This window comes from Prionailurus bengalensis, chromosome B1 (assembly GCF_016509475.1).
Source record: "Prionailurus bengalensis isolate Pbe53 chromosome B1, Fcat_Pben_1.1_paternal_pri, whole genome shotgun sequence".
NCBI lineage: Eukaryota > Metazoa > Chordata > Mammalia > Carnivora > Felidae > Prionailurus > Prionailurus bengalensis.
In genome coordinates this window covers 123941772-123967575 of record NC_057344.1, presented here as the reverse complement: position 1 = coordinate 123967575, position 25804 = coordinate 123941772, and the positions used below count along the sequence as shown (strand labels likewise).

Below are 25804 nucleotides of genomic sequence, written 5' to 3'. Positions count from 1 at the left end.
AACCCGCAGCGGCCCGGCGGCCGGGGGAAACTCCGGCCGGCCAACTGGGCGGGGCCGCCGCTAACTCAGCTAGACTTTTATTTTCCTGCCTGGTAACCATGTTCCCGCCACCGTCCCAGGGAGAGGGGTGCGCCCTCGCGGTAGGGTGGAGCCCGAGGGCACCCCAGTTAAAAGGCTGTTGAGGCGTCTCGGGGGAATGGAAGGCCGCGCTAATGTCGGAAGAACAGCTGACTCCCTGAAGGAAATCCTGGGGCGGTCACTGTTCTCGACTGCCCAGACCTCTCTGTTTTTAAACTAGCCACAGCCAAGACAGCCCTAACTGTCCCACCGTTACGCCCGCCAACATTAAGCGCCCTCCCAGCGACCACCTCCCTGCTCTGTGCTCAGCGGGCCCACAGGCTGCTCGGAAAACGGGCGTCCTCAGGTATCTGTCTCTCAGAGGTGCTGGCCTTATCGCCTATGCGTCCATTCCAGCTTCATTTCAATGTGTCCGCTCTGCTTCTCGACCACCCTCCCGGGTCTGAGGCGGCCCAGAGTCTCCGGGAAATTCCCGCCTGTGCAACCGGGTTGTCCCGTAAAGAACATGGGTCGGTTTTCCGGGTGTGGACTGGCGGGGTCGGAGAGCAAGCCGGGGCAAGCCAGATGGTAGCACTCGGGACTCAGTATCCCCTTGCCTTGCCTTCTTCCGGCCCACCCACCGCACCGCAGGCGGTCGCCATCAAGCTCCTCCGCGGCGGCTGCAGCTGGTCCGCAAACACGCCCACCCGCACGCTCAGAATCACTTGCCTCTGGAGTGGAGGAAAAAAAAAAAAAAAAAAAAGAGGGAGGTACTGAGCATGCTCGGCGGGGAGGGCGGGGCGCTCCCGGGCCGCGAGTCAGGGCAGGCGCTCCTCAAGTCGGCTCGGCGTCTCCGCCGCCCGCCCGCTCGGAGCCGCGCCCGCCGCAGGCTGCGCCCGTCCGCCCCGCCCCGCCCCGCCCCGCCCCCCGCCGCTCGTCCCCGCCGCGGCCGCGCCGCCTGCAGCAGCAGCAGCAGCAGCAGCTGCTCCTCCCCGGCGGCCGCCCCCCGCGGGTCCCTCCCTGGCTGCGGGAGAGACAGAGGTAGAGGGAGGACACAGCGCCGCGCCGCCCGCACCGGAGACCTTCGCCTCGCCCTGCTGGCTCCTCACCCTCTGGGAGGAACATGGGTAAGTCATCCTTCCTCCCCCGTCATCGCCTGACATTTTTCTCTTTCTCGGCGTGTTGCAGGGTGGGAAGCCTTCCTCGCGCAAAGTTGCCAGATTTCTCAAATCCACGGGTGTAATACAGTGGCTCTTCCTCCGGGGAGAGTCGGCGCACGCGGAACGCACGCCGGTCCCCGGGCTGGGAGGGTCCCGAGCGCGGGGTGGGGTCGGGCCGCGGCTCTCGGGCACCTCGCTGCCTCGCCTCCCCTCCTCCATTCTTCCTGCCCGAGCGGGTGCCCGGGCACCGCGGAGCCTGCCTCGCGGGCTAGCCTCCTCTGCCTGCCCCATCCCCGTTTCTCCGGAGGCCGCCCGCTTCCTTTCCCCGGCGTCTGCTGGGCTGGAGGCTCGGTCGGACCGCCAGAGAGACCACTTCGCCTAACTTCCCTGTCAGGGCGACCTTTCCCCATCTTGGGGACTGTTCATCCCGAGGCGGGGAAGTGCGAGCAAGTAGTTTGTCAGGGCGATTGTACAACGTGCACGGAAATTATTTTTGATGGGGGAGAGCGGACAGCCTCATGGGTTGAAAGGATGACTTGTCAGAGGCCACGAGGAACGTGAGGAAGGATGCATAGAGCCGCTAGCTGTTGAATTAGTGTTGGGTGACTACAGTGTGCAATATTCCTGTGCTCAGCCCATTTTCTTGGTTCCTTCGCCTGTCTACTGTAGGAGGAAACGCACCCTGTAACATGTTACCGAACTTACGTGTTAGTTATTCGTTTCCAGCTTAGCCTGCCTACATCTACATAATCTGATTTTAGTTCCTTTGTATGTCTGGTTAATCTCAAGAGATTGTTTTGGATGAGATATTTAAAAGCAAATATATTTTCTAAAACTGCATGTAATTTATCTTAAAATTTTTTCTTAACATATTGCTTAAATACTAAGTTCAGTAATTACAAAAACGTCTGATTAATTCTGCAGTTATTTTTTTTAATAGTAGCATTTCGGAATAGCATACTGCTACATGTTCCCAGTTTGCTTCCACTGTTATCACAGTTTCCTCTTTTTAAAATTTGCTCCATTGGCATCTGTCAACTCGGATTCTCCTACCCCTTCCGTGCAGGTTATTTTAAGCCTAAAATGAGTGTGGTTCTTTGATCTGTCAATACAGTGCTCAACACAACTAGAGTTAGGTCGTGGCAACTCAGAATCTTCAAGGAAGTATCTAAATCTAGAAATGGTGTCGATGGAGCTTACTGGGAAAGCAAATGCTCCAAGCTCTGTTTCAGACTTTTGAGGCTAGTGTTGCAGGAGGTGATATGAATGAAAAATGAATCGGGCCCTGAATTTTATTTTCAGTTCAGTTTTTCTCCCCCTTTTGATGTGCTATTGACATGGTGAACAAATTTATGTAGAAATGGGTGGCTCATATGTACTTAGCTTTTCTCTAGGAGTACAAATTTGAATAAATATTAATTCAGATTATCGGACACATTGTGAATTTTCCTTGAACATTCAAAAATTTACTCCTAATTGTAGGTCACAAGTTTCTCCTGTAAAATACATTTGCCCATGTTTCAAGGTGAGCTACAAAATCCATTTAAATAAAATTTTAACTTCCATGTTGAGTAAGAATCTTTTCAGTAGAAAAAATTCAGTTATGTTGCAATACTTATGAATAAAAATACTTAAAACAAAATTATTTACTTAAAAATAATTAATCTTCAAAATCTTGAATGTTATTGCTTGATTTCAAAGAATGGCCAGATAGAAACCTCTTATTTGGAACCTCTCAGATACTCTTTGATTAAATCAGTCTCCCATAGCACTCTGTACCTTGTTGGAGGCTTTTTAGTACTTACATAATCTGCCTTATAATGGAGTTGTTTATGTGTGTGTGTGGTTACCATTTAGTCATGAGTTCCAAAAGATGAAAATTATGTCTTACTGATTTTTGTGTATCCCCCCACCCCTCCGTGCTTTCCACATAGTAGATATTCAATAAATCTTTGGTGAATTCATTGTTGAACTTAAAACCTACCTATTATTTTCGGTTTGTGAACCTGAAAGTATGGGCTGTGAACAAACATTCAAGTTGGTAGACTATCATGGAGGCTTGGAGGAAATGGGAACAGAGAAGTATAATTTTACTATGACTACTCTTCTCTTACTAAAAAAAAACAAAGAAAAGAAAAAGAAAGTTGGGTCTTCTCAGAGCTAAAGGTTTTGGAATAGCCTCCAGGCTAGCCATTTCCTTCTGCACTGCTGTTTTCAATGGTAAGGTGGTTTATCGGATGATCACTAGATACATACAATAATGTAAAATTGAAACCGTGGAAAGCAATTTCATATTCTGAACCAAGGAAGTTATAACAATTCGTGTATACATAAAAGGTATCTTGATTAATGGTAGGAAAAAAATCACTTTTTAAGGCCGTCTTAAGAAATAAATAAGGTGATTTAAAAAAAAAATTAATGTTTGTTTGTTTTTGAGAAAGAAACCGAGTGCGAGTGGGGGAGGGGCAGAGGGCAAGGGAGACACAGAATCTGAAGCAGGCTCCGGGCTCTGAGCTGTCAGCACAGAGCCCGATGTGGGGTTTGAACTCACAAACTGCGAGATCATGACCTTAGCTGAAGTTGGATGCTTAACCGACTGAGCCATCCAAGGCGCTCCATAAATAAGGTGATTTTTAATAATCTCATGGCAGTGATTTTTCCCTGTAAGAAAGTGAAAGAAACTTCCTATATAATGTTATGGGTGATGGCTATTATTTAATGTATATATTTTATTATAAATTCAACATGTACTTAATATTTATTGAATATCAACCATGTACACTGTACTGTGGGAGGAAAGAGAGGAATAAGACATTCATATTTCAAGCTGCATATAATATTAACAGGAATGAGATGGTACATACACAGATATAACAGAAATAAAGTATAAGTGATATAAAATAACTTTACATTTACATGTATTGTAGATTCAGGGCATGGAGAAAAGGTTTTAGAAAAATGATGTTATTTGAAACAAAAAAAGTTGGTTAAGCTTCTGAAAGGTAAAAATGAATGGAGACGGTTAATCAGGCTGGGGGTTGGGAGGAGAGAAATGGCATAAGTGAAGTTAGAGAGGGAACACTCAAGGAGTTTCAGGATATGGTTAAATAACCATGTTTGGTTGGAACAAAAGGTAAGGTAAGAGTGTGTGTCACCTTCTTCAGTACTAATAGGTAAAGACCAGATAATGGAGGACCTTAAATGACAAGTTGAAAAAGTTTTTGGACTTTGACTTGTCTATTGAGGGACTGTGAAATGTTTTTCTGTAGTTAAGTGACGGATCAAGTCTGTGGTTTAGGAAAATTAATCTGTCAATTGAGTCAAGGATGAATTAGATCAAAAAATAGAGAACACTTCAGAGGGTGGTTGTTGCAGTGTGGGTGAAAATATTTACTGGTCTGAACTTGGCTGTGGCAATGGGAAGAGAATACTGCAAATAAAGAACAGAATTTCCTTGCTAACCTATTGAATATGCAATTGAGAAAGGAGTCATACATTGTTACCTGGGCAATAGAGAGATGTAAAATTATTAATATATATTTAATCCACTGGAAGAGGAAATGTGAATCGTTAGTTTTGGACCTGGTGAATTGGACTGTTTAGTTTGCCATTTAGATTCTCTGTTCATTGATGACAGGGATTCTTATAATAGGTTTTGAATACATTTCTAACACTAGTGTCTGACACATAGTAGCCATGCAGTAACCATTTGTTGACTGACTGAAACTAGGTAAAAAAAAAAATATTTAACAAACAGTTATTTTAACTCTTAAGAGAGGATTTTGAACTAGAGATCTGGAAGTTACCCATAAATCTCCTGAGATGATATTTCAAGTTAGGTAGGAGGCTGAGAGACAACAGAGAGAAAGAAAAAATTTGTCCAAAGTAAGAATCTTGAAGAATGACCCATTGTTAGGGAAGTGGAATGGAACGATTTGACACTGGAAGGGACGTAGGAGTGAAAGACTAGAATCTGCATGTGGTTGGTTTCATGAAAGAATGGTCAATAATGTCTTTTGCTTCAGACCAGTGATAAAGACTGAGAAAAGGATCTTTGTTGATGTAGTTTGCTTAGGATATTACTCAGTATATTTTCTAAAAAGCAGCTTTAAGAGGTATGCTAGAAATGGAGGTCAGTTGTAGAGGCTAACTGGATAATGAGTAAGTGGAACTAAGAATTCCCAATGTATTCATGCTATATCCCTTGACCTATTTAAAGATCTGTAAGTAAGCATAGGTTTTTAAAAACATTTTTAAAATGTTGCACTTTACATGGAATGACACATGCTATTTTCTTGCCTGAGAATAATTTGTTATCTCACCATAGTGCTTCAAAATTTCTTTGACATTCCATTTTTTATGTCATTGTGTCTTAGTACAGTATGCTTTTTATGTTTGCAATATCTGTCATACAGAGTGAGCCTAGAAATGGTTTTATAATTTCACATGACATTTTACATAAAGTGTACTCTTCACTGATGAATGGTTTTATCACTTTTTATTTACTATTAGTCTTTGTGAATTTTGGATTTCTCTAGTTGTATGTATGCCTCTAATTATACTCTTAATTCCTGGACTTTTGTTTTTCTCTATAAATTTGTGTTAGCTTTAGATGTAAGTCTTTTTTTTTTTTTTTTCTCTCTTGTATTTCTAAGTCCAGGAATGGTTTCATAGATAAATAGTAAAAAATAGTACTTTTACTTGTTCTTTGCAAAGTAGAGTGATAAAAATCTTTGTAAACTGATAATCACTAAAATTTATTATTTTAAAAGAGATTGACTAGTTCAATAATTTTTCTTATGTTGCCGTTATATCTATGTTGTATATGTCTTCTTTTTTTTTTTTTTTTAACTTATAGGAGAATTGAAATCATTAACTTTGGTAGAGTCATAGTCTATCTAGTACTATGATTTGGGAGGTTTTAATAACCCTAATTCATTTTGTGAACTGTAGATTTTAACTTTCACAGTGGAATGTTGGAGCTTCTAGCTGCCTTTGGGGAAGAGTATGGTTTTCCTCTTCAGAGATTCCAAGTCACCTGAATTTGAACTTGGCAATTCTGGTGTTATTGGTGGCACCAACAACAGCTATAAGAATGACTTAAATTTTTTAATCCTTGCTCATAAACATCAGGAAGAGTGGAGAAGGAAGATCCACTCCTTTGGGAACTTCATGTTAATTTTAGATAATCATGTTCAGATAACACTTAATTTAAAATATTTTCCTAGGCATTTAACTTGGCAAATAGTTCTTTCTTGTGGAGAGAGGAGGTATAATACATGAAGATACCAGAATAGGTTATAAAGTCTATTTTGGTTATAAAATCCTATGATTCTGTGAAACTGAACTTTAAAATGTACTCAGTATCATTGATGTCTTAAATATGCCATAAACATACTTATATAATTCATTTTTCTTTGGAGTAATATCGACTTGAGGTAGCACTTCAGGGTTTGAACCAACCTGTTAGCTTTGTCTAACCAGACAGCCTTAAATACCATTACTCATACTGGCTAAGATATGGATTCAAATTGCAGAGTAATGCCATTCTCTCAGTACATCCATTTATACAACTTTTGTTGCTAGAAGCATTCCAGGCATTAAAAGTGAGAATTAGGATAGTGATAAATGGAAGTAAATTGAGCTGCTAGCTATGATTGGCTATGCTTACAAACTCCAAAGTCCTTCTAACTTTTTGTACAGAAAATTAATTTTGTCTTTATAAGCTATGTATCTGGCCTCTTCTCTAAAAGCTGTTTTTGCTTAATTTTGTCCATATTTATGATTTTAATTACTATGTGTATGCTGTTAGTGCCTGTGTGTGTGTGTGTGTGTGTGTGTGTGTGTGTGTGTGTCTGGGCTGTCTTTTCATCTAAGAGATTATTAGACATCTCTACATGCATAGTTAATTCAAACTCATTTAGTTCAAAAGCAAACTATTGTGTGATAATTAATAATGATAACTAGAGGTGTGATGGTTAATGTTTAACCAAAAACCCTTCTCCACAAAAGCCCTGATTTGTGGTGGTTGTTGATATCCTATGAATTCATGGTTGGGAAGAGATGAGATACAGCACACTAGTATATGGTGGATCCGCTATATAGATATAAGAACCTATGAGCACAGATAATAGTGAAGGGTAGTAAAATAATTAAGTAGTAATGAGTTTTGAGTAGTAATATCTTTGTTTTAATATAACTTACTTAAGTTTATAAGATTTAATTTTCAATAATGTGTGTTTTAATAATTGCCTCGAAAATTCTTAAAAATTTAATAATCATTTCTCATGGGCTGGTACAGGTGGGTTCTGGTATACCACTGGATTAATAATTATCATTTATTACTGTTTAATAAGAATTATTGATGAGTTATGTTCAACTTTACACTTTCTCATATTTTTAAAATTTAATTTTAATCTTTTCAACAATTCTATGAAGTGGGTGATACTATCCCCATTCTGCCGATTCAGAGAATTAAAGTAATTTATCCAGGGGGAGAGAGCTCAGTCTCTAAAATTTTGTTTTAGAGCAGTGATTCTCAAATTCTGGCTTGCTTACGAATCCTGTAGCATTTGTTAAAAAAAAAATTACTAGGCCCGCCCTCAGAAATTTTGGTAAGTAGGTGTTTGGTAGGCTGAGAATTTGCATTGTCAAGACATTGGTAGATGATGCTGCACTTTTAATAGCCTCACCATAGGAGCATAGGTCTGCAGACTTTTTACATAAAGGGTCAGATGGTCAGTATTTAGGCCAAGAGGCAAAATCAAAAATAAGAGAGAAAATATATATGATGAGAGAAAACAAATATCCACAAATATTTTGTTGACTATGTTCAAAATACAACATTAACTGAACAAAAGTTATTGCAATATAGGTCTACCAATGAAAATATTGTAATTCTGTTTTTGAGATAGCATTTCACTTAATTGGGATTCAGAGTTACCCTGCCATCAAAATTGATCCAGATGTTCATTTGTTAATGCAGATCTTTAATGTGATTTTATGGATTTTGTCTTTGGAACATGTTTTCACACAGATAGGTACTCTCAAATGCTTGTATCCGTGTATCTGTCCATGGGCATATGATTTTATTAATGAGACTATTTATTTCTATGGAAGGAATTATAGAATCTTTTAGATTCTTCTCTTGACATTTAACATTTAGCATGCTACTACATTGCAAATTAACCACTTACAATAGTGAAGTAGAAACTCCTCTGTTACTTAAATGGATTTTGATGTTTGGAAGTTTCATTTGCGTCTGAAATAAGGTCTGAAAAAACAGTGCTGCAACAGTAGTTTGAGCTTGCAAAATATATCTGTTGCAGATTTGTATATGTGTGGAGATCTTATTGTATAACATTTGACAGCACGAGAAGGGTATATAGCAGATTGATGGTTACTTGTGTTTCCAACAACGTTGTCAAAATGACTTAACATAGTTATGTTTCTCATATAAGCACTATTTTGCCTTGATGTTCAGGTCAAATTCTAGGAAACACCAAATCCGCTGCAAAATCTAATTTCCAGAGGCATTCATTGTTTGATAATAGTGGCATTTTTTCCCCAGAAATTTCATTCTCACTTTTTTTTTTTTAAATGTTTTACTTATTTGGGGCGGGGCGGGGCGGGGCGGGGAGAGAATCCAAAGCAGGCTCTGCACCGTCAGTGCAGAGTCCAACGTGGGACTCGATCTGAGCAGAAATCAAGAGTCAGATGCTTAACTTACTGAGCCACCCATGCACCCTGCATTCTCACCTTTCTGCTGAAAAATCACAATAAAACTCTACCATTGGTAAGCCATTAAACTGCTCTGTGACAAGGTAAGTCAGGATATTTGGCTTCTAATTCTTAGCAAAGTACACAGAACTGACAGTGGTTAAATCAGTGAGAGTGAATGAAGTTGATACTCCTGGCATGATAATTTAAAATATCTTCCTTATAAAATGCCTGCCAATAAATAATGTAATGAATAAGCATAGACTTTAACCACCTTACATTTCCACGAACATTGTAAGTTTGTTCAGCTATGCCTTTTACTGTTCTTCACATTTTTACCATCATCATTTGTAACACATCTTAGCAGATTCCACTTCAGGTTGTACTGAATTAATATTTTCTCAACTTTGAAAACATTCTTGCCTATTCTATGCAGACTCTTCATAGAAGCTACTTCTTTAGTTACTTCACACTCGGCATCAGTCGTTCCACAAATAACATTATGCAGTGTCACTAATACAGGTCAGCTCATCAAGAACCAAGGAAAACCTTTCAAAATCATTTGCCTTATTTTTTAGTTGAATATTTATATTGTTCCTAGTATCCTCACCTCTTCAAGTAGCTATCATCACAGAAAGGCTGTCTCAAACAAATCACTGCATCCCCCCCACCCCCCAAAATATTTCTTTAGCTCACCATGAGCTCACGAAGCTTTCCGTGCTTGGTTAATGAGTGAGCCACTCAGAAACTTACTTCATTTGCAACTTCATTTTCATTTTTTATTTTTGAAAAGAAATTCGGCTGTGATGAGCCATTATGTTTTATGTTTTCTAATTTCTCTGACCCTTTCCTATGAATTGTGAATATGATGAAGGCTTAGTCTGATAATATAGTGCTGTATTTTTCTAGCATAGCTATAGAGTCACTGCACGATACAGTGGTTTGCTATCTTATTCAATAACAAACTAATCCATATACCACTTTAAATACCTTAAAAGTATGACATTTGAAGTATGCTTTTCCTGTTTTGACTTGATCAAAGTGAAATGTTGTGTTATGTCAGTAGACATGGTACTTGAAACAGTGGACAGCCATAACTGTGCTATCCACAGTGCTGTCCATAATTTGGAGCACATCAGACAACAGGGCAAACTGATGAAAGTGCTACCCACGGTTTCTGTCTCACCTACTCAACTCTGTCATCATAATGTGAACACAGATATAGACAATAAATACAGGAGTAAGTTGTGTTACACTAAAACTTTGTTTATGGACACTGAGTTTCAATTTCATATAATTTGCACATCATGAAATATATTTCTCTTTTGATTTTATTCAACCATTTACAAATGTAAAACTGTTTTACCTATAGGCTATTCAAAAACAGGAGTAGTTTGCTTGCTTCTACTATAGAGTCATGCTAAACTACCTCATCTTTACTGGTGACTTTTTCTCCCTGTGAATTCCCTAGCTCAGTAAATGGTATCACTATCTATCTAGTCAACCGTTCCTAAAATCTAGTCATTATAACATCCATTGGATTCCCTAAATTCTAACAGTTCTGCCTCTTTGAATCAGCCCTCTCCTCTTTTCTCCACTGCAAACATGCCAGTTCAAGGTTTTATTACCCCTTGAAATCTTCTTACTCTTCTGTAACAGATGTTCTTTCCCCCAGCATTTCCCCTCTTAACCAGTTTTTACATGCTGCTAGAGTACTCTGTTTAAAAGGTGAATCTGATCATTTCACTTCTTAGATATATTTTTTTCAGTAGCTCTCCAACACATCTAGCAGGGTTCCCAAACTCAAATGAAGAAACTATATGATTAAAGAGGGTTAAAGTGGTAGGCTTTTGACACAGGTGCAATTTTTTCCTCACATACTAAATTGAAAGGAATATTTTTAAAAATTAATTTATTTTGAGAAAGAGAGAGATGGAGAGCAAACAGAGGAGGGGCAGAGAGAGAGAGAAACACAAACAGACTCTGCACTGTCAGTGCACAGCTTGATGTGGGGCTTGAACTCACGAACCATGAGAAGTTGACCTGAACCAAGATAAAGAGTCAGATGCTTAACTGACTGAGCCACTTAGGCACCCAAGGAATATTTTTTATTTTCATAAAGATGTATGTTTCCTCTCACTTTTCTTAAAAATTGTCTGTTTTTCATTTTCTCTCTTTTGATAAAAGACAAAGGTTAGAAAAATATCTCTCTACTATAATAAGAATAGCAATGAAAGCATGATGAATGGCAACTAACACTGGGCCTCAAGGTGAAGATACAACAGGAAATGAGGAGACTATGGCAAACTAGAGGGTATGTGCCTAACCTACAACAGGAGTTCCCTACTGCACTCCAACCGTTTTTGCCGTGTAGGAATGTGGACCCAGGGAAGCCAGATTTGGGGACTTCTAAAAGAATCCAGCAATTAGATTTTTACCTACAGATAGCTGGCCCTTGAACAACATGGAAAATGGTGGCATGGACCTCCCACACAATTGAAAATCCACATATAACTTTTGATTCTCTGTAAAGCTTAACTACTAATAACCTGTTGACTGGAATCCTGACCAAGAGTAGTTAATTAACATATTTTTTAAATTTTATTTTGAGAGAGAGAGAGAGCGCAAGTGAGTGGGGAGAAGTAGAGAGAGAGGGAGACAGAGAATCCTAAGCAGGCTCCGCAGCTATCAGCATAGAGCCCAACATGGGGCTTGAACCCATGAACTGTAAGATCATGACCTGAGCCAAAACCAAGAGTCACACGCTTAACCCCACTGAGCCACCCAGGTGCCCCTATTTTTTTTGTTTTTGTTTTTGTTTTTGCTTTAGAGAGCACAAGCGGGGGGAGAAAGAGAATCTTAAGCAGGCTCCATCCTCAGCAAAGAGTCCCATGTGGGGCTCGATCCCACAACCCTGGGATTTTGGCCTGAGCTGAAATCAAGAGTCAGGCACTCAACCAGCTGAGCCACCCAGGTGCCCCATGCATATTTTTTTATGTTGTATGTATTATATACTGTACTTTTATGATGTAAGCTAAGGAAAATAAAATGTTATTAAGAAAATCAAAAGGTGGGGGTGCCTGGATGACTCAATTGGTTCAGCGTCTGATTCTTGATTTTGGCTCAGTTCATGATCCCAGGGTTGTGGGATGGAGCCCTGCCTTGGGCTCCACACTAAGCATGGCTACCTACTTAAGATTCTCTCTCTCTCACCCCATCTCCCCCGCTCGCGCGCACATGCTCTCTCTCTCTCTCTCTCTCTCAAATAAATTTTAAAAAAGAAAACCGTAAGAGAAAATACACTTACAGTACTGTACTGTATTAATTGAAAAAACATTCACGTATAAGTGGACCTGTGTGTGATTCAAACCTCTGTTGTGCAAGGGTCATCTGCACTTAAGATTGTTAATGGTTTTTCGAATTGTAAGATCCAGGGCCTCCAACAGTGACATCATGGCTCTGTATCTTTCTGTCCAGGGCAGAGAACTAAGGGTTAGGGAGGCTAAGAGACATGCCCAAGTTCACACATTGAGTTAGGGGTAGTGTCAGATCTAGAATCTTGATTTCCTAACTCCTCTGCTAGTGTTCTCTTCATTATACCAGGCCAGCTCCAATTTGTTAATGAAAAAAACCACATCTGTACACATACACAAACACACATACCTATACACACATGCACACAGAAATGAGCTAACTTCAAGGATTCACTCACGTAAATAGGTTAGTGGAAAACTCTTCCCTTTGTAACATTTTTATTACTAAAGTCTAGGTCCTCATCTCTTCATTCCTGTACTGCTGAGACCATTTCTTAGTTGGCCTCCCTACTACTAGACTGTGTGCTCTCCAGTCTTTTCTACATGCTACAACCAGATTAATCCTTTTAGATTAGGAAAAAGATACTGCACCGATTATATCATTCTTCTCAAGATCTACTACTACTTGAACTGACTATCCTATCTTGTCTAAACTCGGCTGAGCTTTCAAAAGTCATAGAAATCTGTTACCTTTCTTATATTTCTCTCTCTGAAATACATCTTCCTTTGATAATCACTGACCCTGAAATATTCTTTGTCAGTGATAACACCAGTATACCTTTGTTCACGTTATTCCTCCTCCTAGAGTAACTTTTTTCCTCTGTTCTTATTCATTCTCCATTGTCTAGCTCATGAAGGCTACTTCAGACCTCTTATTTCTCTGGATACCTGTTACTTCTTGGACTCCTATAACACATTCACTAATACAATTTTAGTCACTCAGTGTTTCATATTTCTTGTTGGCATTCAGTAATACTTGTTTGTTCAAGTCATAGAGTCACTGCAGACTTAGGTCAGTCTTCTTAATTAACAGCATTATCCTATAGTGATTATAGTCATGTTTATAATAGAGCTTGCAAACCAGCAGCCAACGGGCCAAATATACTTTGCGGATGGGTTTTGTTAGAGAAGTTTTAGAAATTGGAATTAGTCAACATTTAAATAACATGAAATTTCTGATAGAAATCTAGTTTGCAAATTTTTCTTGAAAAATTAAAAATTTAAGATCCCTGAGCCTGTATTCCTATTGGTGACAGTTAATGATAGTGTCCTTAGGCAAGGTGTGAGGTTTCCAGTTCAGTACTTCTTCCTATTATTTTAAATCCTACAAATTTCACTCAGTGCTCTATCTGGAAGATATTTTTTAACCTGTTCATTTGTACTTTATTTTTTAGTTTATTTTTTTTTTAATTTGAGTATACCTCTTTCATCTGGCAACTATCTTTTAATTTTCTGTATTTATAGATTTGATTCTGCTTTTTGTTTATCTGTTTTGTTTGTTTTAGATTCCACATGGAATCATATTGTATTTGTCTTTCTTAGTCTGATTTAACTCACCTAGCATTATACCCTCTGGGTCTATCCATGTTGTCACAAATGGCAAGATGTCCTTTTTTATGGTTGTGTAATACTCCTGTGTGTGTGTGTGTGTGTGTGTGTGTGTGTGTGTGTGTGTGTGTGGTGTGTGTGTGTGTGTGTGTGTGTGTGTGTGGTGGGTATGTGTACACTGCGTCTTCCTTATCCATTTGTCTGCTGACGAACACTCAGGTTTCTTCTGTATCTCGACTATTGTAAATAATGCTGATTAAACATAGGGGTGCATATATCTTTTCAGTTAATGTTTTTGTATTCTTTGGGTAAATACCCAGTAGAGTTATTGGATTATACGGTATTTCTATTTTTAACTTTTGGAGGAACCTCCATACTGTTTTCCACAGTGGCTGCACCAATTTACATTCCCCCTTGCAGTGCATGAGGGCTCCTTTTTCTCCATATCTTTGCCAACACTTTTTATTTCTTGTCTTTTGATTTTAGCCATTCTGACATTTGGCCAAGATGACAGCCATCTTTTTATGTGTCTGTTGGCCATCTGTAAGTCTTCTTTGGAGATGTGTGTTTGTATCTTCTGCCCAGTTTTTCATTGGATTGTTTTTTTGGTGTTGGGTTATATAAGTTCTTTATGTATTATGTATTTTGGATATTAAACCCTTGTCCTATATATTATTTGCAAATATTTTCTCCCATTTAGTAGGTTGTCTTTTTATTTTGTTGATGATTTCCTTTGCTGTGTAAAAGCTTTTTTTGTATGTGTATGTATGTACACGTATGTATGTGCATGTATGTATGTAGTCTTAATTTCTTTGAAGAGACATATCTAGAAAAATATTGCTGTGGTTAATGTCAGAGATATTACTCCCCATGCTGTCTTGTAGGACTTTTGTGGTTTCAGGTTTCATAGTTAGGTCATTAATCAATTTTTAGTTTATTTTTGTGTATGGAGTTAGAGAGTGCTCTAGTTTCATTCTTTTGCATGTAGCTGTCTAGTTTTCCCAGCACTATTTATTGAGAAGACTGTTTTTTTTCCTCATTGCATGTTCTTTCCTCTTTTGTCATATATTAATTGGCTGTATATGTATATAATATATATAATATAAAACATATAATATTAACTGACCATATTGTGGGTTTATTTCTGAGCTTTCTATTCTTTTCCATTGATCCATTTTTATGCCAGCACCATACTGTTTTGATTAATACAGCTTTGTAGTATATCATAAAATCTGGGATTATGATATTTCCATCTTTGTTCTTCCTCAAGATTACTTTGGCTCTTCAGAGTCTTTAGTTCCATACTAATTTTAGGATTCTTTGTTCTAGTTCTGTAAAAAATGTTATTGGTATTTTGATAGGGAATACATTTAATCTGAAGATTGTTTTGGATAGTATGGATATTTTAACAGCATTAATTCTTCCAACCCATGAACATGGACTATCTTTCCATTTGTTTGTGTGATCTTCAATGTCTTCCATCAGTGCTTTATAGTTTTCAGAGTACAGATCTTTCACTTCCTTAGTTAAGTTTTATTCCTGGGTATTTTGTTGTCTTTGGTGCAATTGTAAATGGAATTGTTTTCTTAATTTCTTTTTTATGCTGTTTGGTTATTAGTGTATAGAAAAGATACCAATTTCTTGTTATTAATTTTGTGTTTTGCTACTCTACTGAATTCATTTATTACTTCTGTTACTTTTTTGGTAGGGTGTTTAAGGTTTTTTTATGTATAGTATGTCGTCTGTGAATACTGACAGTTTAACTTCTCCCTTACCAAAATGGATGCTTCTTCTATTTTTCTTGTTTGTTTACTATGGCCAAGACTTACAGTACTATGTTGAATAAAAATGATGAGAGTGTACATCCTTGTCTTGTTCTTAACCTTAGAGGGAAAGGTCTCAATTTTTCACCATTAGATATGATGTTAACTGTAGGTTTTTCATATGGCCTTTATTATGTTGAAGTATGTTCTCTCTAACCCCACTTTGTTTAGAGTTTTTATCATGAGCAGATGTTAAATTTTGTCATGTTTTTCTGCATCTGTTGAGATTTTCATATGATTTTTATCTTCGTTTTGTTGTTGTGGCATATGGCCCTTACAGGTATTTGAATTTGTGATCTCTGAGATTTCTGTTGTAACTTTTGAATTACCAAAGAGTTAATTGTATTCATTTGGCCATCAATCATGGTTTAATCTGCAGTTGATCAGAATGATACAAGGATTTAGAGAAATAGAGGATAGAATCTCTCCTCTTTCATAAATTAATTCTGTAGTATAGCCTTTAGCAAGTTACTTAAGCTCTTTAAGCCCTCATTTTATCTTTATCCTTAAAATATTATCATTATTATTGAATAAGAACCAGATAATAGATTTCTAATAAAAATGGAAGGGGGAAAAAGCTCATTTCATAAAGAACTAATACAACTCGTAATAAGGAATCCTTCACACTCAGTTACTTAATAAAGGCTGACCAACCCCCAGACCCAGATCTATTGTATTTTTTTCCCTTTTTTGTGTGTGTGTGGGGATGCCCTTGAGCATTAAATACACTTACTAGGGAAAATGATGGTATGGTATTTTTTAAAAAGTCATCAAAGTGCAATAGGCTGCTAGATTGTTTCTAAAAAAATTATTTTCTTGTACATATTAGAAAGCATTTTCTAACATATAAGGATTATATAAAATTATTTAAAATAATTATATCAAATGAATTACATAATTTTAAAGTATTTAAAGCAACAGTTTAAATTTAAAATTATGTAAAAAAGAATTACACAAAATTATAAAAATAATTTCAAGTAACTAGTAAGTTCCCCTTTTTTTATGTGTGCGGATTTTGTTTTTATAGTCAGGAAAAGAAAAAAACAGGAATCATTGTACTTTAACAAAAAATTGCTTTCAAAGCTGTGAGAAGCTTACACCAAGATTATTTTTAACAAGAAATTTGTCAGGAATGAAAAACTGTTTCCTTTAGTTCTTACAAAAAATATTCCATTTTGAAGATTCCTCCAGTAGCTCCATTATAAAAGATGACACTGGGGGCGCCTGGGTGGCTCAGTCGGTTAAGCGGCCGACTTCAGCTCAGGTCATGATCTCGCGGTCCGTGAGGGCTGTGAGTTCGAGCCCCGCGTCGGGCTCTGTGCTGACAGCTCAGAGCCTGGAGCCTGTTTCAGATTCTGTGTCTCCCTCTCTCTGACCCTCCCCTGTTCATGCTCTGTCTCTCTCTGTCTCAAAAATAAATAAATGTTAAAAAAAAAAAAAAAAATTAAAAAAAAAAAAAGATGACACTGATCCTTATAAAGAAGCAAAGCTTACACTGAAATATTTATTTTACAGAAATATAAATGTTAGTTTATCTTTAACAACAAAATTATAATAATGACAGGACTTTTATATGAGCTGATTAACTTAATTTCCTTTTAGTTGCAAGAATGCGTTTTTGGGAAGGGTAGTGTGAAGCTCCAAGAAAGAATAACTGTATTGTGTCACATTTCTGGCTTTTATGTAGTTTGTATAAAACATCATCAGTCAGATCAGAAACACAGGACTATCCTATTAGGCAATACAGAAAGTGACAAATAATGCAAGCAATGACAGTTTTGCTTTTGAAAAGCTTAACCTCTAACTATAAGATAATAACATAAAAGAAATGAGTAACAGGAACAGATGAAGATATAGTTTGGATTCTTGAAAGAGAAAACGCAGAGACCAAAGAATTTAAATAAGAGAATAGATCATATTTACCTTTTAAGCACCTAATAAAACTTCTCAAGAATATACAAGCGCTCATTACTTACAGTGATCTAGAAAATTTTTCTTAGAATTTATTTTTCTATTTAACACTTAATGAAAGCTGGAGTATGTATCCAGCATTGGTACTGCCCTTGAGTTACTATGGCAGAGACTGCTCCTGGTACATCTCATTGTGATTTCCTTCCTTCCTTCCTTCCTTCCTTCCTTCCTTCCTTCCTTCTCTCTTTTCTTCCCTTCCCTCTTCCTTCCTTCCTTCCTTCCTCTCTTCCTCTCTATTCTTTTCTGTCTTGCACACATTCACATATATAGACAGTTGTTAGCTCGTAAAACTACCTAACACGGTTGGGTTATAAATTAATTTTTGAAGAATTTACGTCTACATAAAGCAAAATATAGGTACTCCTTGCTTTGCACAGTTCTGATATTCATGAAATATGAATGAGTTTCATTTAACCTGGTACTGTGAAGATTGCCTGTTCACTGGAAAGAGCCTAGACATTGAAGACACATGTGTCTGGATTTATCCCACCTTTGGCACTTATCTTTCTGGGCAAGTTATTCAGCTTTCAGATACAACTTTTTCCATTAAAATATGGACAATAACAATAATACCTATTTCACAAGGTAGTTCCAAAATTTGATGAAATAATAACTATATAAATTTTAATTTCTATTCCCAAAGGTGAACATACATTTTTTGGGAAACTGTATCTTGTGTTCAGATGAAAAAGCAATCAAAGGATCTAATGCTGTTGGTTGTGTTATTTTAACCAAATCGGTATACCGAATATCAAATTATTATAGCAGATTGTGCTTTCCAAAGATGCCCACAACAATATCTCTTTCCCCACACATATTTTTCAAGAACTTGCCATTCCCCATTGAGAGCTGGGGAGTTCTCTTCCTGTTTAAAATGAGCATGCTTGTGACTCACTTGTAACCAATAGAATGCACCATAAATGTTCTATCATTTCCTAGGCCTGATAGTAAAAAATGTTGCTTCCATATGTGGAAATACTGACCTGCTTGGAGCCCTGAAAGTCTGACCCTGTAGCTACCATTCTGTGGGGAAGCCAGGCCATCTGGAAGCCTCGGGTCTCAGGTTGGCATTCATAACCTTCCAAGTCCTTTCAGTCCAGTCACCAGAACCATCAAATGATTCAGATGATGCCAGCCCCTGCTATTTAGTCACTTTCGGAGACACACCCCTATCTTTTGAGACTCTCCATTGAGGCCCCAGACCTTGTGGAACAGAGACAAACCATCCTCAGTGTGCCCTTTATGAATTCCTGGTTCACAGAATCTGTGAGTTCAGTAAAATGGCTTTTGTTTTATGCCATGAAGTTTGAGGGGGTGGGCGGGGGGGTTGTTAATGTAACAATAATAATTGGAACAGTTATAAAACCTGAAAGATACATTGTTTCAGTAAGAAACGGATTGCTATTAAAACTTTCCAAAGTGGGAACTACCTGATGAATAAATGTTTACTGGGTTTTTCTTTTCATTTTAAACAAAGATGGCCTAACAGAGAATTTTGTCTAGTAAATAGCATTTCCCTGTGGTTTATTTAATTGTCTTTTACTTGACATTGATTCCCTTGAAGAAATATTTGCTGCCAGAAAAGAAATATGCATGTTTAAACAGTTTAAACAGTTTCATTATTGCTTTATGGTAAACTTTACCTGTTTGGCTAATAAAAACTGTCAATACTCTTAGTAAGGATAGTTACCACTAACATTTGTGTATTAAAAAAAAATTTTTTTTTGTTTATTTATTTTTGAGAGAGACAGAGACAGACAGAGAGAGACAGAGGCAGAACATGAGCAGGGGAGGGGCAGAGAGAGAGGGAGACACAGAATCCGAAGCGGGCTCCAGGCTCTGAGCTATCAGCACAGAGCTTGACATGGGGCTTGAACCCACAGACTGTGTGATCATGACCTCAGCCAAAGTCGGATGCTTAACCAACTAAGCCACCCAGCCACACCAAAATTTGTGTATTTTTTTTTTTTTTCTCAAAGCACAGTAGCCTAATAAAACCTGATGGGAACAAAGGAATATCTATATTCATCTTTCCAAATTAAAATTTAGTAGTTATCCTTAATACCAATTTTAATGTTAATCTTATAGTAATAATCTCATCTTAGTATATTTGGCAAAATTATTTTGAATTTGTGGCTTTCCTGTCACTTTTTGGGGGACTGTGGATTTCTACATTTATTACCACCAAATAATAAAATAATACTTTGTTGTACATTTACCAAGGGATTTCAGTTATAGGGCCATTCTTATGATTTTCTAAAATATAATTGTCATAATAATGGTACTTTTTATTAAGGCTATTACCATGCAGAAGATAATCAGTATTGTAGTAACATTTGGATGGACTGTGCTTTAAAGTTTGTGTGTGTGTTTGTAAATATAAATAACTGCATATATATACACATGTATATACATATGTGTACATCTATATACACATACACACACACACAAGGTGCTTCTAGAAGAATGCACAAGAAAATGTTAACATTGATTGCTTCTGGGAGTGAACTGGGATATGTGAAGGTAATTCCCACCCAAAATAAAATCGAAAGTAAGGGGGAAAAAAAGTTTTTCTAACTGTGATAACTGCTATCTATATTCATGTTTGTATCTTTGGCACTTAGTGCAGCGTTTGGTGCTAGGTCAGCCTTTAGTTCATATCATTGAACAAAAAGAAGCTTGAGGTTATCTTGTTAATGTATTATTCACTTGATCCACAGCATTCATGACCTGATACATTATGATATTTTTCACTGAAAGAGCTAATATTCTTTGTCTTTTCTCACATGATTTCTCATTTTTCTAAGAAGGCTATTTATGTATCTGTACTAGTCTGGGTCTAATCAGAAGACAAACCACATAATGTTAAATTTATATGTATATATAAATATCCTGACAAGGAACATGAAGTATATACATCATACAACATAGCTTGTTATTTACAGAGCATTTTAGTACATACAGCAGGGTTGCACCACAGGAGAGGAACTCTTAAATTACAACACTAAAAGCTTATGTAGGGTTGCTGGCACATCTGTCATCCAAGATACACACACACACGCACACACACACACACACAGACACACACACACAGTCTATAATCTGGAATTAAACAAATCATTCCTACTGAAGAGGAAAAGTATCTCTAGTGTTATTACCCTAAATGTAAGCTAAAAGCAAACCTCTGGAAAGAAGAGGGGGATTTTTTTTTTTTTTTATGTTCCTAGAATGTCTCCAGAGAAGGAGACTTATTATAGCTTATCAATTTCCCTTGCTCAGAAGGCCCTAGTAGTAAGGAATGTCAAAAAATCCAGGGAGAATGGTCTTCCATTACACAGAAATGTAAACAGGAGACATTTAATGTAAAAAATATTAAGCAATAATAGGAGAGTAACTTTAAAGGTATATAACAAATCTGATGGGTAACCTTGAGCTACGAGAGTACATCCAAGGAAGGACAAACTTCCTCGGAAGGTGAGTTCTCATTAAGATATAATTAAGATCACTGGGTTGCCCAGGCCAGAGGCAGCCCACAGTCACTAGGCCTGCAGGAACAACTCTTTGGAGAGCATGCAAGCTGAGGTTGATGAGTGGGCCCCAGACAGGGCATGCAGAGGAAGTTGGGGTGCCGCAGCAGGTACTGCTAGAACTGGGCTAGAGAGGCCCCTGTCTACAGGAACCCAGCACACTTCTTTGTACAGTTTGGACCAGAGCGGCTCTGGTCATCCAGCCCCACAGGGTTTCCAGCATGTACTTTTCCAGGGCTGAAGAGATGGTGTGGGAAGCAATGACTTGGGCTGGGATGCAAACGAGTTGTCTGGGGCTCTTGTACAGAGTTCTCCTGCCTCAGTTGAGAGCTGGAGAAAAAGTATGGTGAAAGCTATGACTTGCAGATGTGTGGCACTGGAGAAAATTATGAAGACTGAGCATGAAGGAGAGCACTTCCTCTTCAGTACTATCCATTGTCCTCTACAGACATACCTTGTATCTTGCCATCTGGCAAAGGGAGAATATTTAAAGGGCCAGGATTCATTTTTACAGATCAGGCAGTGAGGGTGAATTTGGAGCTGAGAGACATAAGTTGATAACTGACCTAATGTCTCTTCATCCTGTTGCTTAAATTTTCTTTCAAATTTATGGTGCATCATAGCTTTAGCACCATTTAAGTAAGGGCATTGTCATACTTTCTGATTTATTTAGTTCTTATCTAAATCGTCTTTTGTTTTATCTTGACTCTAAATTTTCATTATGCTTTCTGTAGCAGTATCCTGGGAAAATATTTCTTTTGTGGGTTCATAAATAATAGTTTAGACAGTATCATTTTCTAAAGATTTTTTAGAAAAGATTTTTAATATATACCTATGTTTAACTCACCTGTCACATTTATGATTACTTGTGTAGATATCATTTTTTCTTTTTGGCATTTTATTCAGAAAAGCTAGTGTTGCCTAAAAATTTATAAATTTCAGTGTACATTATCTCTTCCTTGTTATTTATTAGATTACTAAGTGAAACTATTTGCTTTGCACCGATCTTAATGAAATATACTTCTTTATATGTTTCTCCAGCTAAAGAAAGTTCCTTATCTGTAGGTCTTTTATGTCAGTCTTCCATCCAATTCTCTATTATTACAAAGCGTTGTAAACAGGGTCTTTCCTTCTTTCTCTTTGTTTGATTAGTGACAGCTTTAAGTATATTCTGATGGAGAATCTTGCTCAAGACTGCTTGTAAGTCAGTGTTTAGCCCCAAACACTTCTCTTTATCTATGTTATGTAGATAGCCTTCGGAAATTCCCATACACTTAGGCAGAATTTCCTCTTATATTATCTGCCCCTTGTCTGACCTTCCTTTCCTGTCAGGCATATCTTAGAGTCTAGGGCAGAGCTTGGAGGCATGATATCATTTACTCTTGAATGTTAAGTGCCAGGAACCAAAGCATTGTAGGCAGATACTTAAGTATCATCCTGGAGGAGTAGAAGGTTACAGCTAAAATAGTTAAGTCCAAGATCAATGTGTTAATCTAAGGGGCTAAGTGGAATGTAAGGGATAAATTAGATGGGGCCTGAACAAAACTGGGAAATCCAGGATAGAACATTGTTCTGTAAGGATCCTGGTGGTAGAATATTGATACTGTGAGAACTCTGGTTTGCAGGCACATGCTAGGTATAAGAAGTTAGAGCAGAGCACATATATTTCATGTGGTTATTTGTATGTTTACAGAGTTTCTCTTCTGTTTAGGGTTCAATGAGCTTACCTGTACAGGAGTGAAGTTTGAAAGTATATTGTTTCCACTTTCCAGCATCTTCTGGAACTCATGTGTCCAGAGAGCATCCTGGTAGTTCTTCACACAGAAGCTGTTTGTAATGACAGATTGCACATTTTTACCAACATCATTCTGGTATAATTCTTGGGTTTCTTTAAATTCTTTGACAAATGCCATCAGACTTTGTTGATTTATCTACATTGATTTTCTAAGTTGGCTTATAATATTTTGGGTGTTGACTACTATTGGGTATGGTATTTTAAGTCATTCTGTTACGGAATTGTTGAGAAAAAGAAATCGCCCTCATATTTTTCTGGGTCATTTCTGCGACAAGGCATTAAGCCTGGATCTCAGTGTAAATCCCTATCTAATTTTAAAAAGCCAATGTATTAACTTTTTATCAATTATGTTATATGCTAAAGCTATAATTGATAGTTATAAAACATGAAAATAATTCTTGAACTCTAAGTAAAAAGGTTTTAGGCATTGTGTGAAATAAAATTTTACAAACTATTTCTTGCTTTTATCCATGATGGCTTAATATTATAGTTGTGAAGATCATCTGTCAGACTCTTGACCCTCTAATCAAATGTGACAAGTTAGACTACATTGTTTCTGGTTTAAACTAAAATAGACTTTAACATCATTTAAGAATGAATGAAAAGTGATTGCTCATAAGGTTTTTATCTGATTTCTGAAATAATTAGGATGAGAAGAACACTTAGAAATGTCGTTATTTTTAGGATAGTTCGTCTTAATAAAAATATTAAGTATGGTGGTTTGTACCATAATTTATCATAAAAGATGCAAGCACAAGTAACTCAGAAAGTAAGGTAGATTTTCAGGATTTGTGAAGTTTCTACTATAGAGAACAGTGTGAATATCTTAGAAGAATTTCCTGTGCTACAAGAATTTTCCTTTAGTATAATAAATAAGCTAAATAAATTTCCCTCTAGTATAATATCTTAGTGTCTTAGTATCTTAGGGTATCTCAGAAGAATTAGCATCTTAGTATCTTAGAGTATCTTAGAAGAATTAGTATCTTAGTGTCTTAGAGTATCTTAGAAGAATTTCCTGTGCTATAAGAATTTCCCTCTACTATAATAAATAAGCTAAATAAATTTCCCTCTAGTATAGTAAATAAGCTAAAAGAGTTTTATTAACCCAGGACTATAAAACTAGCAAAATGAAAAAAGCAGAAGAGATAGGGTGATCTTGGTTCTAACATTGAAGGGGCAGAGAGAGGAGAAAGCCAAGAACAAATGTTCAGAGACTGGTGTTTTGAAGTCAGTAGAAACTATTAAAAAAAAAAAAGAAAAAGAGTCTGTTGCTTCAAAGATATCAAATAAGAGGACTGAGAAAAATCCACTGGATTTGTCATGATATCATTTAAGACCTTTGCCTGAGTAGTTCTGATAGAATTTAAGAGGACTTGGTTAGATTGTGGTTTTAAGAGTGATGAAATAGTTAGAAGTAGGAGATGCAGAATTAATGACCAAAGTCAACTTTGCTTACCTCTTTGAAGATGTTATGTTTCTTTTCACAAGGCAGGCTAGACCATCTACTGTCATATAGGAAATAAATTACTTTTAAGAAAAATTATTAATACTTCTTAGTAGTAGAACCTCCCATGAAAATTATCATTCTTGACTCACTGTCCCCCCGCACTCCCACCATCCAAAAGCTGACAAATTTTTCATTAGAAGAGTTTCAGTGTCTTAATGGTAAGGATTCATTGCTGAGATTTACTGTCATGGTTTGAGGGAGTCCAAAAATAACACCCTCTGTTCCTTACCCAAGTTCAGAATCACTGGAGACGTAAGCAAATGAGTTCTCTGATGGAATTCAAAATAACTGCTTTAAAATTGGTGAAGCCTTATTTGTATAGTTACGAAGGAACTGCTAATACTCCAGGGCTGAATTAGATGTATTTGCTAATGTTGTCACTGGTGTAGCTGGACACCCAAAGGTATGGAGAAACAGAGAGTTCTTGCCATTCTAAAAAATCAGGAACCCAGAAGGGGCTGAGTTATACATATCCATTTCTTCTTTCTCAACTTATTAATCATATATATTACTTCTTTCCTAGAGAACAGAGGTAGTGGTGGGCAGTTGCCAAGGGAGTACGCAGAAAGGACCAGAAGTGTCAGTGTAGTAGAAATTTTTCCATAAGGAAGCTTGAGGCCACTGGGAAAGGGGTTGCAACCCCAATCATTTTATTCTCCAATATGCTCTTTTATTTTATTTTTGTAATGTTTTATTTATTTTTGAGAGAGAGGGGGACAGAGTGCGAGCAGGGAAGGGGCAGAGAGAGAGGGAGACAGAATCTGAAGAAGCTGGTTTCAGGCTCTGCGCTGTCAGTACAGAGCTCGTCGCAGGGCTAGAGCCCGCAAACCCTGAGATCATGACCTGATCATGACCGACTGAGCCACCCAGGCTCCCCTCCAACATGCTCTTTTAAAATTGATGTATATTTGGGGTGCATGGGTGCCTCAGTTGGTTAAGTGTCTGACACTTGGTTTCAGCTCAGGTCATGATCTCATGGTTTGTGAGTTGGAGCCCCTCATCCAGTTCTGTGCTGACAGTGGGGAGCCTGCTTCAGATTCTCTCTCTCTCCCTCTCTCCCCAACTCGTGCTCTGTCTCTCTGTCTCTCTCAAAAATAAATAAACGTTAAAAAAATAAAATGCTTGGGGCGCCTGGGTGGCGCAGTAGGTTAAGCGTCCGACTTCAGCCAGGTCACGATCTCGCGGTCCGTGAGTTCGAGCCCCGCATCGGGCTCTGGGCTGATGGTTCAGAGCCTGGAGCCTGTTTCCGATTCTGTGTCTCCCTCTCTCTCTGCCCCTCCCCCATTCATGCTCTGTCTCTCTCTATCCCAAAAATAAATAAACGTTGAAAAAAAATTAAAAAAAAATAAATAAAATGCTTAAAATCATAATAATGTGTAGTAA

General features: G+C 37.7%; 1 protein-coding gene across 4 annotated transcripts in view; it reads left to right on the top strand.

The window, feature by feature from the left end:
- Positions 1-850: 850 nt before the first annotated feature.
- Positions 851-25804, top strand: part of RAP1GDS1 (Rap1 GTPase-GDP dissociation stimulator 1) — a 175973-nt gene continuing 151019 nt past the window's right edge. Inside the window, exon 1 of one of the 4 annotated variants that reach the window (XM_043571988.1) lies at positions 851-1184. In XM_043571988.1, the coding sequence (XP_043427923.1) occupies positions 1181-1184 (4 nt within the window). In that variant the 5' untranslated portion in view covers positions 851-1180. The remainder of the gene's footprint in view (positions 1185-25804) is intronic. The other 3 variants (XM_043571980.1, XM_043571972.1, XM_043571996.1) reach the window with 3 other exon arrangements.